A 13,766-nucleotide genomic window follows, 5' to 3' on the forward strand; every position below is an offset into this window, starting at 1 on the left:
TTTTCACCAAACAGATTTCTCTTAGCCTCCTGCATTTATATCTTATGGTTGCCCTTTACCAAAGATTCTTGCCTTTGGGTCGCCAAATACTCAGATCCTTTAAAAATAAAATCACATCAGTAAAACATTAATTCAAAATGAGCCATTTATTTTCCATACTAAGGCACAGCTCAACAGAGGCCAAGAGCTCAGCTGGGTCCTGCTGCAGAGCTGAAATCTCCACCCCTGCTGTATGCTGCCCAATTGAGCTGGTAAGCTCCTTTGCTCCAAGCAAAATGGCGGCACAGACAAAGCCTCCCAAGACCGTTTACCCCTTTCACTGCCTGCCCAGTTCCCAGGTGGGCCATACCGATTCCCATAGCTTTTCCAGACTGATTTCCCCCGTCAGCTGTTCCCCATCCCCCAGCAGCACAGTAACTCCAGTTGCTTCTTTCTCCCCCTCCCTCTTGATGATTTACATTCCATAGGACCCAAATCCCAACTAACTATGTCTTGTGAAGCACTGAAAAATCATTTCTATCTAATGAAACTTCAGCTGAGCTCACACTGAACCGTTACGAACTCCAACTTTGAGGGGTCCCTATGCTGCCCTGCTGCCCACTCTGTCACTCTGGGCAACGTTACACCTTGAGTTTCTCTTTGTTATCTGCAGGGGCAACTCTTTCCCTCCAGCGGTGAGGCGCTTCCTGGGTCAGCCCCAACAGAAGGGCTGGCTGAGCCGTCCCAGTCGGCAGGCTCTTGTGTCCAGGTTTGCTCTGGCCAACTCCACCCCACAGCATCACCAGGACCAAGGTGGCCCAGAGTCGGTGACGAGTGGCAGCCGGAGCATCTTGATCCCTGGGCTCCATGTGGGTGGAAGAACAGGGGAGATAAAATGCTGGTGGGGAAGGAGGTTTGTGCGGAAGGAGGATGTTTACGAGTATTACCCTCAGGTTCCACGTATGTGCCATTGTGGTTCCAGAATTCTGTATAGCAAGGGCCTTCGGGTGGCAATCCTATTGGGAGTGGGAGGAAATTACATTCCTATAGCTCTTTACTTAATACTGAGACAACATCACAACAAAGAATGAGAGTACGACAGAATTTTGGGGGGCTAAGACACCCTAAGTACCCCCCTTGTTGCCACCACTGAGTACCGGGCCGTATGTCACAAGGATTCTCCTTGGAGAGATGGCACATGGGGCTTTGTGGGGCTCAGGATCAGTAGTATTTTGGTGGCAAAATCATTAAAATCCTGACTTTGGGATCTGCTGAGGCCACAGGACTCCCTGGTTGATAGGTAGAGAGACTTCTTTTGGGTTTCTACCAAATGAACACAGAGATGTGAGCTGAGGGATTATACGGGGGAAGGAGGGAGGCACGGGCGCCTCCATCTTCTCTAAAGTCTGCTCCTGGTCTGGATCTCCTAGCAGGACCAGCCAACCACGGAGAGGGGAAACCGCACACAAGCGCCTCTGAGCTCATCCTCCTAGGGCTCTCCAGCCAGCCCGAGAGGCAGGAGCTGACCTTCGGGCTCTTCCTTGTCACGTACCTGGTCGGCGCAGCGGGGCACTTGCTCATCATCCTGGCCATTGGCTCTGACTCCCACCTCCACACGCGCAAGGACTTCTTCCTCAGCAACCTCTCCCTGGTAGACTTCTGCTTCATCTCCGCCACAGTCCCCAAGATGCTGGTGAACATCCAGGCACAGACTCAGTCCATTTCCTATGGCTGCTGTCTAGCCCAGATCTGCTTCTGCATTTTGCTTGCCAACATGGACAACTTCCTCCTGACGGCCATGGCTTATGACCTCTACCCAGCGACCTGCCAGCCCCTGCACGACTCCACGATGATGAGTCTGCCAGCCTGTGCCCTGATGCGGGGGAGCTCCCGGCGCCTCGCCAACTTCCACTCCCTGCTACACACCCTCCTCATGGCCCGGCTGGAGTCCTGTGCCAGCAACGTCATCCCTTACTCCTCCTGTGACCTTGCTCCCCTGCTCCAACACCCAACTCAACCAACTCATGATTCTGCCGGAGGGGGACCTGAGGGCCCTCATCCCCTTCCTTGGCGTTCTCGTCTCCTACATCCACATTGCGTCTGCTGTGCTCCAGGTCCCATCTGCCCGGGGTAAACCAAAGGCCTCTTCCACCTGCGGCTCCCACCTTGCTGTGGTCATTCTCTTCTATGGGACCATCACAGGGGTCTACCTGAATCCCTCATCCTCCCAGGCAGCTGACAAGGATTCTCTGGCTTCAGTAATGTAGATGGTGGTCACCCCCATGCTGAATCCCTTTATCTACTGCCTGAGGAACAAGGACATGAAGGGAGCTCTAAGGAAACTGGTCAACCTGAAGGCTTTATCCCGTGGGCTGTGACAGCAGAGCCCTCCTTCAGGGCCTCTGTGCTAGGAAGAGGGTGAACCCCAGGGACAGGCTCCACACAGAGAGGGTGGGAGGAGCACAGACCTCATCGTCCTGGGTTGTCACCACGGCCAGGGAAGCCTCTCGTTGCTCCATAAGTAATCTGCAAGTCCAAAACTTCTTGGCCCCTGCACTGACTGCCCAGACTACCAAAGGGGAAAAAACTCTCCCGTAAAGACAGGACCACATAAACAGGTATAAACTAGCTCTATCTGCGGACCTTCTGGAGAGGGTTCATGTGAAGGGTGAGCTCATAGGAATCTGTGACCTATGCTGACAGCCTGTGCCAAAGAGATGCCCTCTGAGTGCCCCCACGCACCCCACAGAGCCTCAGACCCTTAACCCTCAAGCATCCCAGTTTCCAAACTCCTCCAGTTCCTCCACTACCACCCCACACTCTGGGTTGAGCCTAGCTTTGGAGACAGGCTTCACGGTCCTCCTCAAAGCTGTCCCACTCTCAGCCTTGGGTCCTGCCGGGTGGAGCTCCACAGCTCTACCTACTTGTATCAGGAATGCCTATAATGACTGTCTCAGCTGAACACCTACGCAGGCCCCATACTGTCCCACTTATGTGCTTTTCTTAGGAAAGAGAGGTCTGCTGGCCACACGGTAAAGAGAGAAGAGAGGCTAGACTTAGAGCTGGTTCTCTGGGTGTGAAGCGCATAAAAGGCATGAGCCACAATAATCCTTATGAAGGTGCTTCTCTACGAGTTGACCTGGAGAAGGAGACAAAGGGGAAAGGCCTCATGTAACGAGTTTACGGCTGAAGAAGTTGTATGTGGCCTCCTGAGCAACAGGATGATATCCTAGGCTGCAAGGGGTCTGGCGGAGCTGGGAGAGTATAACCCAGAAAGTCAGCACAACTGGCACCCAGGCCTGGCCCGTCCGATTACCGGCCATTTGACTCAGTCCCTCTGAAACTGACCGTTCCACACCGTGCATTTTTGTCCCTCTCATGCTATTCCAGCCATCCCATTTTGCTCATTTCTATCAAAACTCTAGTTGTCCTTCAAGGCTCGCATAAAATACCATGCCCTTCGTGAAGCCACCTCAAGTCTCCCCAGTCAAAAGGAAGTATTTTTTTCTCCTCTGGAACTCCATATAATTTGAATTCTATTATAGCCCCTTTCGTGCTCTGCTTTGCGTTCTTCCACTTTGCAGAGTTCACCTCAACTCTACCCCAAACAGGATTGTTGGAGTTTAAAACTTTTTTTAAATTTTAACGTTTTGATTTACATTGACAGCAGACATGGAAAAAGAACACTTATGGCCTTTCCCCCCATGATTTTGCCTTAACCAATACTTTTATATTTCCCCAACACCAGACAAGGAAAAAGAGTTACCAAGCTGGTTGATCAGAGCCCAAGGGGTTCACTGGTCCATATTTCATGAAGGGCAGTGTGCCCTAAAGGGTCAGCATCCAGGCATGAAGCTCCCTTCCTTCCAGCCTGGCCCCCGACTGCTCATCTTCTATCCGTATGTCTGGTTGGAGTCCCCACTTAGGTCCAGTCACTTTCTCTCTCTCTCTCTCTCTCTCTCTCTCTCTCTCTCTCTCTCTCTCTCTCCCCCCCCACCATGCCTGAGCACACAGGTCCTCAATTCAGATCTGGGGCTGAGAGTGGGCGCAAGGGAGGCCAAAGCTACTTTTCAGCCCACCTTTTACCAGTGAGCCCATGATGGAGGTTACTGGGTATAACTCAGATACTAACAAGAGTTGTACTTTGGCTCAAAGTTTGCTATTGTTCCTTGAACATATTGTTTCCTTGGGATCCCTCAGGAGTTGGGATTATTGGATTTCAGCTTTCCTGGGTCTCTAATCATAAAACTACAATAATAGCAATAAAATCTCACCTCAAGGGGGCTTCCCTGGTGGCGCAGTGGTTGAGAATCTGCCTGCCAATGCAGGGGACACGGGTTCGAACCCGGGTCTGGGAAGATCCCACATACCGTGGAGCAACTAAGCCCGTGAGCCACAACTACTGAGCCTGCGTGTCTGGAGCCTGTGCTCCACTACAAGAGAGGCCGCGATAGTGAGAGGCCCGTGCACCACGATGAAGAGTGGCCCCCGCTTGCCGCAACTGGAGAAAGCCCTCGCACAGAAACGAAGACCCAACACAGCCAAAAATAATTAATTAATTAATTAATTAAAAAAAAAAATCTCACCTCAAACCCATGAAAATGATGTGAAGAAAAGCTGACGTCAGCATGGAGAAGAGGTCTTCTTATGCATTTACTATAATGGTGAATAATACAATGGTTTGGTCTCAAGGTAAAAAAAAAAAAAAAAGAACAAGAAAAAGATTTAAAAAAAAAGTTGGGGGGGAGACAGCAACGAATAAATTTGAAAGACCTTCAACTGACCTTGCTCATCAGTGGGTTGTGCGGACACTTCCTGCTCTGAGGCCTACGCTTCCAAGGAAGGGCGTAGGATAAGATAACCCTTCTCTTACAGCAAACACCTTTTCAGCCTGGCTCTAGTCCTGGCCTGGAGGCTGCTTGCTGCAGGGTAGATAAGAAGGAATGACCTGCACACAGGTCAATTATAAAAAGTTCAGAAGCTCAGCCACTCTTATAGACTTGGTAGCATAAACCCAATCCTGTGAAGATACCAACATGTTAATTTCTATTTAAAAATAAAATGTTCAAGAAGAAAGGGGAGGGGACTTCCCTAGTGGTCCAGCGGTTAAGGCTCCAGCTCCCAATGCAGGGGGCCCGGATACGACCCCTGGTAGGGGAATTGAGATCCCACATACCACAACTAAGCCCGCGTGCCGCAATGAAGAGCCCACGCGCCTCAATGAAGAGCCCACGCGCCACAAAGAAGACCCGGTGCAGCCAAAATAAATAAATAAATAATAAATTAAATTAAAAAAAAAAAGAAGGGGAAAAAATAGTTCCATTATCTACATTTTTAAAATGGTATTATTAAGGACCACTAGTAGGAAAGTGGAAGTATCTTCGAGAATAATTAGAATAATAAATATCTCCTACATCACATTTTCCAAGTCACATAACACTTCCTCTACTCACGGCAGGTGCCGTCTCCACACCAGGGGCCACAGGTACTGCATCCATTTAACAAATGTAATTTGAGCTCAAGGGACAATTACGTCCCAGGTACCTTATAAGCACTGGGGATATATCAGCAAAAAAAACAAAGCTGAGTTTTAATCCGCTTCTTCTGAGAAAACCATAGGTCAAAAAGTGTCATGTACCACAATGTTCATTGCAGCTCTATTTACAATAGCCAGGACCTGGAAGCAACCTAAATGTCCATCGACAGATGAATGGATAAAGAAGATGTGGCACATATATACAATGGAATATTACTCAGCCATAAAAAGAAATGAAATGGAGGTATTTGTAATGAGGTGGATGGAGTTAGAGTCTGTCATACAGAGTGAAGTAAGTCAGAAAGAGAAAAACAAATACAGTATGCTAACACATATATACGGAATCTAAGGAAAAAAAAAAAAAAGGCCATGAAGAACCTAGTGGCAAGACGGGAATAAAGACACAGACCTACTAGAGAATGGACTTGAGGATATGGGGAGGGGGTGGGGTGAGATGGGACAGGGTAAGAGAGTGGCATGGACATATATACACTACCAAATGTAAAATAGATAGCTAGTGGGAAGCAGCCGCATAGCACAGGGAGATCAGCTCGGTGCTTTGTGACCACCTAGAGGGGTGGGATGGGGAGGGTGGGAGGGAGGGAGATGCAAGAGGGAAGAGAAATGGGAACATATTGTATATGTATAACTGATTCACTTTGTTATAAAGCAGAAGCTAACACACTATTGTAAGGCAATTATACTTCAATAAAGATGTTTAAAAAAAAAAAAAAAAAGCTTCTACTTTCATGCAGCAGCTGATGTGCCAGGGAATAGGGAAGGAGAACAGAAAAAAAAAAAGAACAAATAAACATACAATATGTCAGAGAGTTCTAAGTGCTATAAAGACAAATAAATCCAGATCAGGGACCAGAGGCTGACACGGTGCGTGGTAGGGTTGTGCTTCAGTTATCTACTGCTTCATAACCAACCACCCAAACTCAGTGACTTAAAATAACAGCAATCATTTGTTTGCTGTCTCGTACTTCTGGCGGTAACTGGGCCCTCAGAATAACTTACAGATGTGGTTCTGTGAGAGTTCCTGGTGAATCCTCCGCAGCACTCAACTCTAACCCCATCATACTGGCTTTGCTGTGCTCTCCATACCCAACCCAGCACCTGGTCATGGATAAGCACAACCTCCTCTATAAAAGAATTCAAGTGTTTACTGTAGAGCTGCATTCCTGGGATGCCCAAAGAAAAGTGCTTCATTTGCCTCCCTCATCATGGGTCGTAAAGTGGGGTGGAGCGATGGCAACCGAGAAAATTAGGGAAGGGGCACCAGGCGGAGAAGGAGATACTAGGTAGCTACTGAACAAATGGATTCATTGAAGAAATCTTTATTAAGCACTTTTATTAAGCTCGGCATTGTGCTGAGTGCTAAGACATAGCAGTAAATGAACTTCGGATCCCCCCACAAAAAAAAATCAGTCTTTTTCTAGTGCGAAATCACGATGTGACTACCCTGTGTTGTTAAAGAGATTCCTGCGTTATGGCTACCAGCTGAAAGTATTAACAGCACTTTGCCATGAAGATCATGCCTTGCTGTTCGTTTGTAGGACCATCTCATATCTGCTTTGGGTTGGTGGGGGGGAAATTTCTGGATTTGTTCAAATGTTTCCATGAGTGCTCTGGTGAAGCCACAATGTTCCACGCGATGATACAGCAGTCTTTCTCAAAATTTACATGCATATTATCACCTGAGAAGTTGGGTAAAATGAAGACTCCTAAGTCCCAACAGAAAACTGCTCCATCCCCAGTTACATTTTAAACAAGTTCCCCAGGTGATTTTGATGTAAGTGGTCTTCAGATGACACTTTGAGAATCTCTGTTGAAAAGCATTGTTAAAAGATAAACTGAGGCACAGTAAAAATTTTAAGAGTTTATCTGAGCAAAAATCATTCCAGCCACAGGAGGTAGGGGCAAGACATTCACAGAGAAGACAAGAAGGCAAAGGGAGGAAATTATTTGAGTGGCTATAGCTTAGGCTGCCTTATACAGGAAAGTCAAGTTGGCTGTTTGTGACTGGTTGTCCTTAGGTTTCGATTTTTTTTAACCTTGAGGCATTTACAGGCTGAGGTTTTGGTTTGCTCATATTAAGCTGCCAAGGCTTTAGAATCATCTCTAATGGTCTCCTTGTTTAATTAATTTAACAGCATGAACCCTAACCTTCCCCTCAATCCGGAATATCCTAAGGACAGTTTTCCTCTTGAGCACTGAGTATGACAGGGACTGGCCAACCCCTCCACTAGCAACGCTGTAAATCACACATCAGCAAGCTGACAGAGCTGATTTTATTGAGTGTTGACTACCACCCAGAGGCAGCAATATCCCCTGCGGTAACGTGGAAAGCAAGGGAATGTTCCAAGACAATGGATCTGGTCATCTCTAGATCCCCTACATTGACTTTTTTGAATCAGATGCCATTATTCCATGAGAAAATGATCTTCTAGAGTTAAACCCCACTAGTTACCTGCCCCACTGCTCCCCAGAGTTTCCTGAAATATAAAGTACTTCCATGTAGAGATGTGATCAGTGCCAGGTGGGATTTACCAGGGAGGTGTGTGGGGCACATTTGGGGTGGGGAAGGGCAGAGAAGCTAGGGAACGGTGTGGACCCTGGAATGTTGCAGGCCTCTAGGTGTGGCAGCTCCTGCTGACCTGACAGCACGAGAGGGTACTGGATGTGGGCTGGGGCTGAGCTCCTCGAGGTTTCTTAGGGCCTGGTGTTGGGGAAGCTTCCAGATGTACCCTCACAGTCACTGGGTGGTACATAATCTCTGTCACACACTGGAAGTGTGGAGCCAATGCTTTCTGGATGCTGAATTCCCAGCCTAACAGCTGAATTTAAGAAAACAAAAAACTGGACCTTCAATCCTGACCTGCCTGCTGGTCTGGTCCCCAACATCTAACCACCTTTCCGTTATTTCAGACTCAACAATCCTAAAATTAGACTAACTTTTCCCTTTTAACTCATTGCTGCTCAAACCAGTTACCCTTCCAGATTTCATTTATTTGACCATCAGTTTTGCCCTGTTGTAAAGGTCTGTCATGAGCACCAAGTAAGTCATAAATTGTGAAATAATTCCCAAACACTGTAAGATTGAATGTCCACAGGGACATCTGCATATATGCATTAACCAGAACACACATTAATTACAAAAGATGCTCACTGAAGCAATGGCCTAAAACCAGCAGTTTTTGGAAAGATAGCCTCTAATTTGGGGCAGGAGGTGTAACATGGGTGAGAGCACCTACAGAGACCATGAAGCCTTAAGCAAATGATCAGTCTAAGGGCTGGTGAGTTGAGAGGATTTTGTGAGGACACCAACACAAAACCAAGACCAAGGATGAATAAAGATACTGAAAATGGGACTATTTATGAAGAAAGAAAGCTGCCAGCACCAGAGGTCCTCCTGCAGTCACCATGTGAACGAGCCCTGGCCAACCAGGCACACAGTGAAAACAGGATGGGCGTGAACATGCGGCCCCGGTGCAAGACCAGGTGTAATTAAATCAGCACATCTCACGCACATCTCATTAGTTATAGTCGGCTCCACCCTCCCGCTCCCACCTGGCGCAAGTATCATCTGACAAGGGCTTGGAACTCTTTTCCTCCCACAGTAACTGGTAAATCCTGTTCTTTTTTTTTCTTACATTTAAAATTTTTATATGAAGATAATTTCAAGCTTACAGAAAAGTTGCAATAAGAATAGTGCAAAATATCCATATATCCTTTACCCAGATTCACTTATCATTAACTTTTTTACCCCATTTCCCATCTTCTCTCTTCCTCTTTCCCCTCTCCCTCCCCATCTCCCTCTCCCCCTCCTTCTCCCTCTCTCCCCACCCCCACCTCTCTACCTCAACACACACACACAAACACACACACACACACACACAAAACCCACACAAATGGTCCTTTATCCCTAAATACTTCTGTATTTCCTTATAGGGATATTCGCTTGCATAACCACAGCAGTTATTAACGTTAGTGCCCTTACCCTTAATACAATAATTTAATCTAGATCCATATTTAAATTTTCTCAAATGACCCAATAATGTTGTTTTTTTAAGTTGCCTAATACTCCATCGTGTAGACATGCCATAGTTTTTCCAACCACCTGTCTTGCACGTTTAGGCAGTTTCTGGTATTTTTGCAGTTACAAAGAATGCTGCAATGAATAATCTTGTGCAGATGTATTTTCATATTGTTAGAGGTGTGCCTTCAAGGGAAATTCACACAGAACTTACAGGTGTGTCACAGAGTAAATTCTGTCAGATATTGCTAAATTCCCCTCCACATGAGGTTGTACCACTTTGCATTCCATCAGCACTTAAGAATTCCAGTTTCCCCACAAACTCATCAAGAGCATGTACTGTCAGGCTTCTGACTTTTGACCAACCTGATGGGATAAAAAATAATATCTCAGGGTAGTTTTTTTTTTTTTTTTAAATGATGGAATTTGCCTTTTTTTTTTTAATTTTATTTAATTACTTATTTATTTTTGGCTGTGTTGGGTCTTCGTTTCTGTGCGAGGGCTTCCTCTAGTTGCGGCGAGTGGGGTCCACTCTTCATCGCGGTGCGCAAGCTTCTCACTATCGTGGCCTCTCTTGTTGCGGAGCACAGGCTCCAGACGCGCAGGCTCAGTAATTGTGGCTCACGGGCCCAGCTGCTCTGCGGCATGTGGGATCTTCCCAGACCAGGGCTTGAACCCATGTCCCCTGCATTAGCAGGCAGATTCTCAACCCCTGCGCCACCAGGGAAGCCCTCAGGGTAGTTTTAATTGGTGTTTATTTCATTATGAGTGATGGTGAACAACTCTTCATATGTTTGAGAGCCATTTTTATCTTTTTTGTAAATTCAAGTTTGTCAATTTTTCCATAGGATTTTAGGTCTTTTTTTTCCCCCCTTGGTATATGAGGAATATTAGACTTCTGCATTATGTTGCAATTATTTCTCCCAATGTGTCATTTGTCTCTGCTTTTTGTTTTTGCCATTTTTAAAATTTTTTACATAGGCATTCATCAATCTTTTCTTTTATTACATCTGAATTTTGAATCATACTTTAAAAGCCTTTTCCTGAACCTATGTTTTAGGGGAATTCATTCACACTGTCTTCTAGTACTTGTATAGTTTCATTTTTTTCACATTTAGATTCCTGATTCATTTGAAGTTTATTCTTGAATATGGTGTGAGAAATGGATCTATTTTTATCTTTTTCCAAATGGCTATGTGGGTATCACAGTACCGTTATTTTAAAAATCAGTCTCTGACCAGTGATTTGAGATACCATCTTTATTATATGCTAAATTTCCATATAGAACTGGGTCTATTTCTGAACCCTGTATTCCACTCCATCCCTCCATTTGTGCTACCACCACACTGTTTAAACTCTTGGTTTTTCCACCTCTTATTTTCCATTCTTTCCATTAGCACCTTAGAACGCTTAGAACCACAGACTGGGAAAACCTAGTGGGAACACTGGTTCTCAACGATAAACTGCTTATCGTTCACTCTGCTCTTCTGGTTCACAGCACTTGCTGAGTCCTTCCACAGGAGTCAGCGAAATGTCTAGATGATAGAGACTGGATTTTCTCAAATTCTTCACAGACCTGGAGATGGTGTAAGACTCAAACAGCTTCTACAGGTGGGACTCAAGAAAGCAAATACAGACTTCTACCACCACTTTTTCCCAGTCTCTCTAAAAGCTAATACACCACCTTCTCAATAAAACACATTTTTTAACTAGGAAGGGAAAACATGAAGCAAGCTCTTACGTCTGCCCTATTTCCTGGTCTCTGGCCACTTAGACGATGGTGCACGTGGCAGCGATTGCAGCCCTTCTACTGGAACCTCTCTGCTCTTCCAAACTGCTGCTCCTAAGTCCCTCTGCTTCTCAGGGCCCAACACCTGCATCACCCACCCCTCCCATCCTCACTCTCCCAGCAGTTTAAATTCCCAGCGACAAACACAAGGAACACAATTGCCTACCCTCCCCACTTTATAACAAACGTTTCCTGAAATTTTTTATTGAAACAGGTCAGTCCTAGGAATGAGCTGGACAAGACCAATCTCTAGAAATATGCCCTTCACTGAAGATAATAAAGGAAAATAAGGCAAGATAGGAATATGAAATTGTAAGAAGCCCAAGTGAATTTCTTTGACTTGTAGAATTTCTAAGTGAATTCAACGTAACTGCAATTGGCAGGATAGCAGCTACAGACGACTGCCCGATCAGGGGCTGCTGGGGGGCAACTTGCTGCAGGGTTCTTCCCTCCTAAGGCACCCTCAAGAGAGCCTTCTAGCTACGAAAAAGGTAGAAATCCAAGTCTTTCATCCATTCAAGTATTTATGACTACTGTGGGCCTTCGGAGACCTTATCAGAGAGGCAAAAAAGTTGGAACTGGCTGCACCGTGCTTAACTGGCTCTCACTGCGCACATGCGTTCACTGAGGACAGTGAACCTAGCCCCAGGCAAAAGCTCACGGCTGTGTGGAGGAGTGCAGCAGGTGCTTGCCTGAAAGGAACCCAAAGCAACCACGCAGGCTGCCTGTGATAGACCCCAGCACCCCATCCTGAGATTCCACTTCAAAAGCTCTTGGGCTCTGCTTGGCAACACTACATTTAACCCACATGATCTCTAGTAACTCCTTTGTTTTCTAGAAATTAGGCCAGGGCTCTTTAAGGTTAGCAGGAAATAGCTCCAGTCCTTGGAAGCCCAGTCCTTTCAATAGCTAAACCATCTAATTCGTTTCAGCTCCTACCCTGAACCCTAAGGGCAGGGGTTCTCAGCCAGAGTCAGTTTTGCCCCCAGGAGACATTTAGCTAGGCCTGGAAACATCTAGTAGATTTAGGCCAAGGATCCTGCTAAACAGCATACCACGCACAAAAAAGCCAGGGCAGCCTCCAAGACAAAGAATTTCCTGACACAAAGCGAGAATAGTGCGGAGGTTGAGAAACTCGGGCAGACTTTAAAAGAATAAGTAGACTCTAGAGAAACGTGTTCTGCCAGTTCCTTTCCCTGTCTCAGAAGTAGACTTGAAACCAGCTTATTTTTTAAGAAACAAAGGTTCTCCTACTTTTCCCTAGGCCGGGATAAAACAGGTACGGAAAGTATTTTTAGCACACTTAATGAGCCTGCAGACAACATTCACCCTGGCATACATTTTGAGAAGCAATTTTTTAATGCGTTAGCTCCCCAGGACACACCTTGGGCAGAAAGTTACCTGGTTCTGTTAACACCCAGGGGATAAAAAGGGGTTTCTCTTACAAAGGTCACACCCCTTGGGAGCGGCACCTTTCCTGTCACAGCAGCATGGCCCACGACGCGCAGCCAGGCCCTGAAGTGCACGACATTAGCCCTGCGTGAGGGAACTGCAGACACCCAATCATACACAGTGAAGGCTAAATATAAAGTGACCAAATATCCCTGTTTGTCCTGGAGTCCCATTTACACCACTGTCCTGACATAATTAATAGCACTTCCCTTCACTCTCAGAAGGGGCAGGAAATGTACAAGATAATCTTGTAACACCCTGTCACACCAGAGAGCAAAGAAGCTATCAAAGATGATTAGGGTTATGTCGATTTAGGAGCCAATGTGAAGAGGCTCCCACTGGCCAAAAGCGAAATGATTTGAGCATCAATAAGAATAACAACTGTGGTGGATTGGTTTAAATTCATTAATGCATTTTGATTAAAAAATAATAATAATTGATCACTTTTATAAGAAGCAAAGCCACCAGATCATTATTATTGTGAAGACATGTAAATAAAGGGAAGGAAGAATCAAGCATTTCCTTTCCTCTATGAACTGTATCTAATAGTGAGGGGAAATTTCTTACAGAAGCTTTCCAGCTAATAAACGAAGAATCTTTTATAGAATTAATGAAATAAATGCATTTAGGCTCCCAACATCATATAATGAGAAACAACCAGACATGCGACCATCTGCAATGTGTTCTTGCCAAAGTGTGAAATACAAATCTGGCTATATACCTCTACACCTATAAGTTTTTAGTTAATCAGACGGCAGACAACTATATTAAATTATGCCATAAGTATGCAAACAATAAAATTCAGAGTGTGAGAAACTCCACAGGATAAATAATCCAGTTGTTTCAATAAATGAATTTCAAGGGGAGGGGAATTTCCCTGGCAGTTCATTGGTTAGGGCTCCGCACGTCTATTGCAGGGAGCGTGGGTTCGATCCCTGGTCGGGGAACTAAGATCCCACAAGCCATACAGC

At 45.7% G+C, this 13,766-nt stretch overlaps 1 protein-coding gene across 1 annotated transcript; it reads left to right on the forward strand.

The window, feature by feature from the left end:
• The first annotated feature begins 275 nt into the window (after positions 1-275).
• LOC118881674 (olfactory receptor 1361-like) lies at positions 276-2,357 on the forward strand. Its single transcript, XM_036826794.1, is given in 4 exon segments — positions 276-338; positions 777-939; positions 1,413-1,974; positions 1,976-2,357. Coding segments are annotated over 4 exon segments (1,170 nt in total).
• The last annotated feature ends 11,409 nt before the right edge of the window (positions 2,358-13,766 follow it).

The sequence above is a fragment of the Balaenoptera musculus genome, chromosome 15, assembly GCF_009873245.2.
Source record: "Balaenoptera musculus isolate JJ_BM4_2016_0621 chromosome 15, mBalMus1.pri.v3, whole genome shotgun sequence".
In the NCBI taxonomy this organism is placed as follows: domain Eukaryota; kingdom Metazoa; phylum Chordata; class Mammalia; order Artiodactyla; family Balaenopteridae; genus Balaenoptera; species Balaenoptera musculus.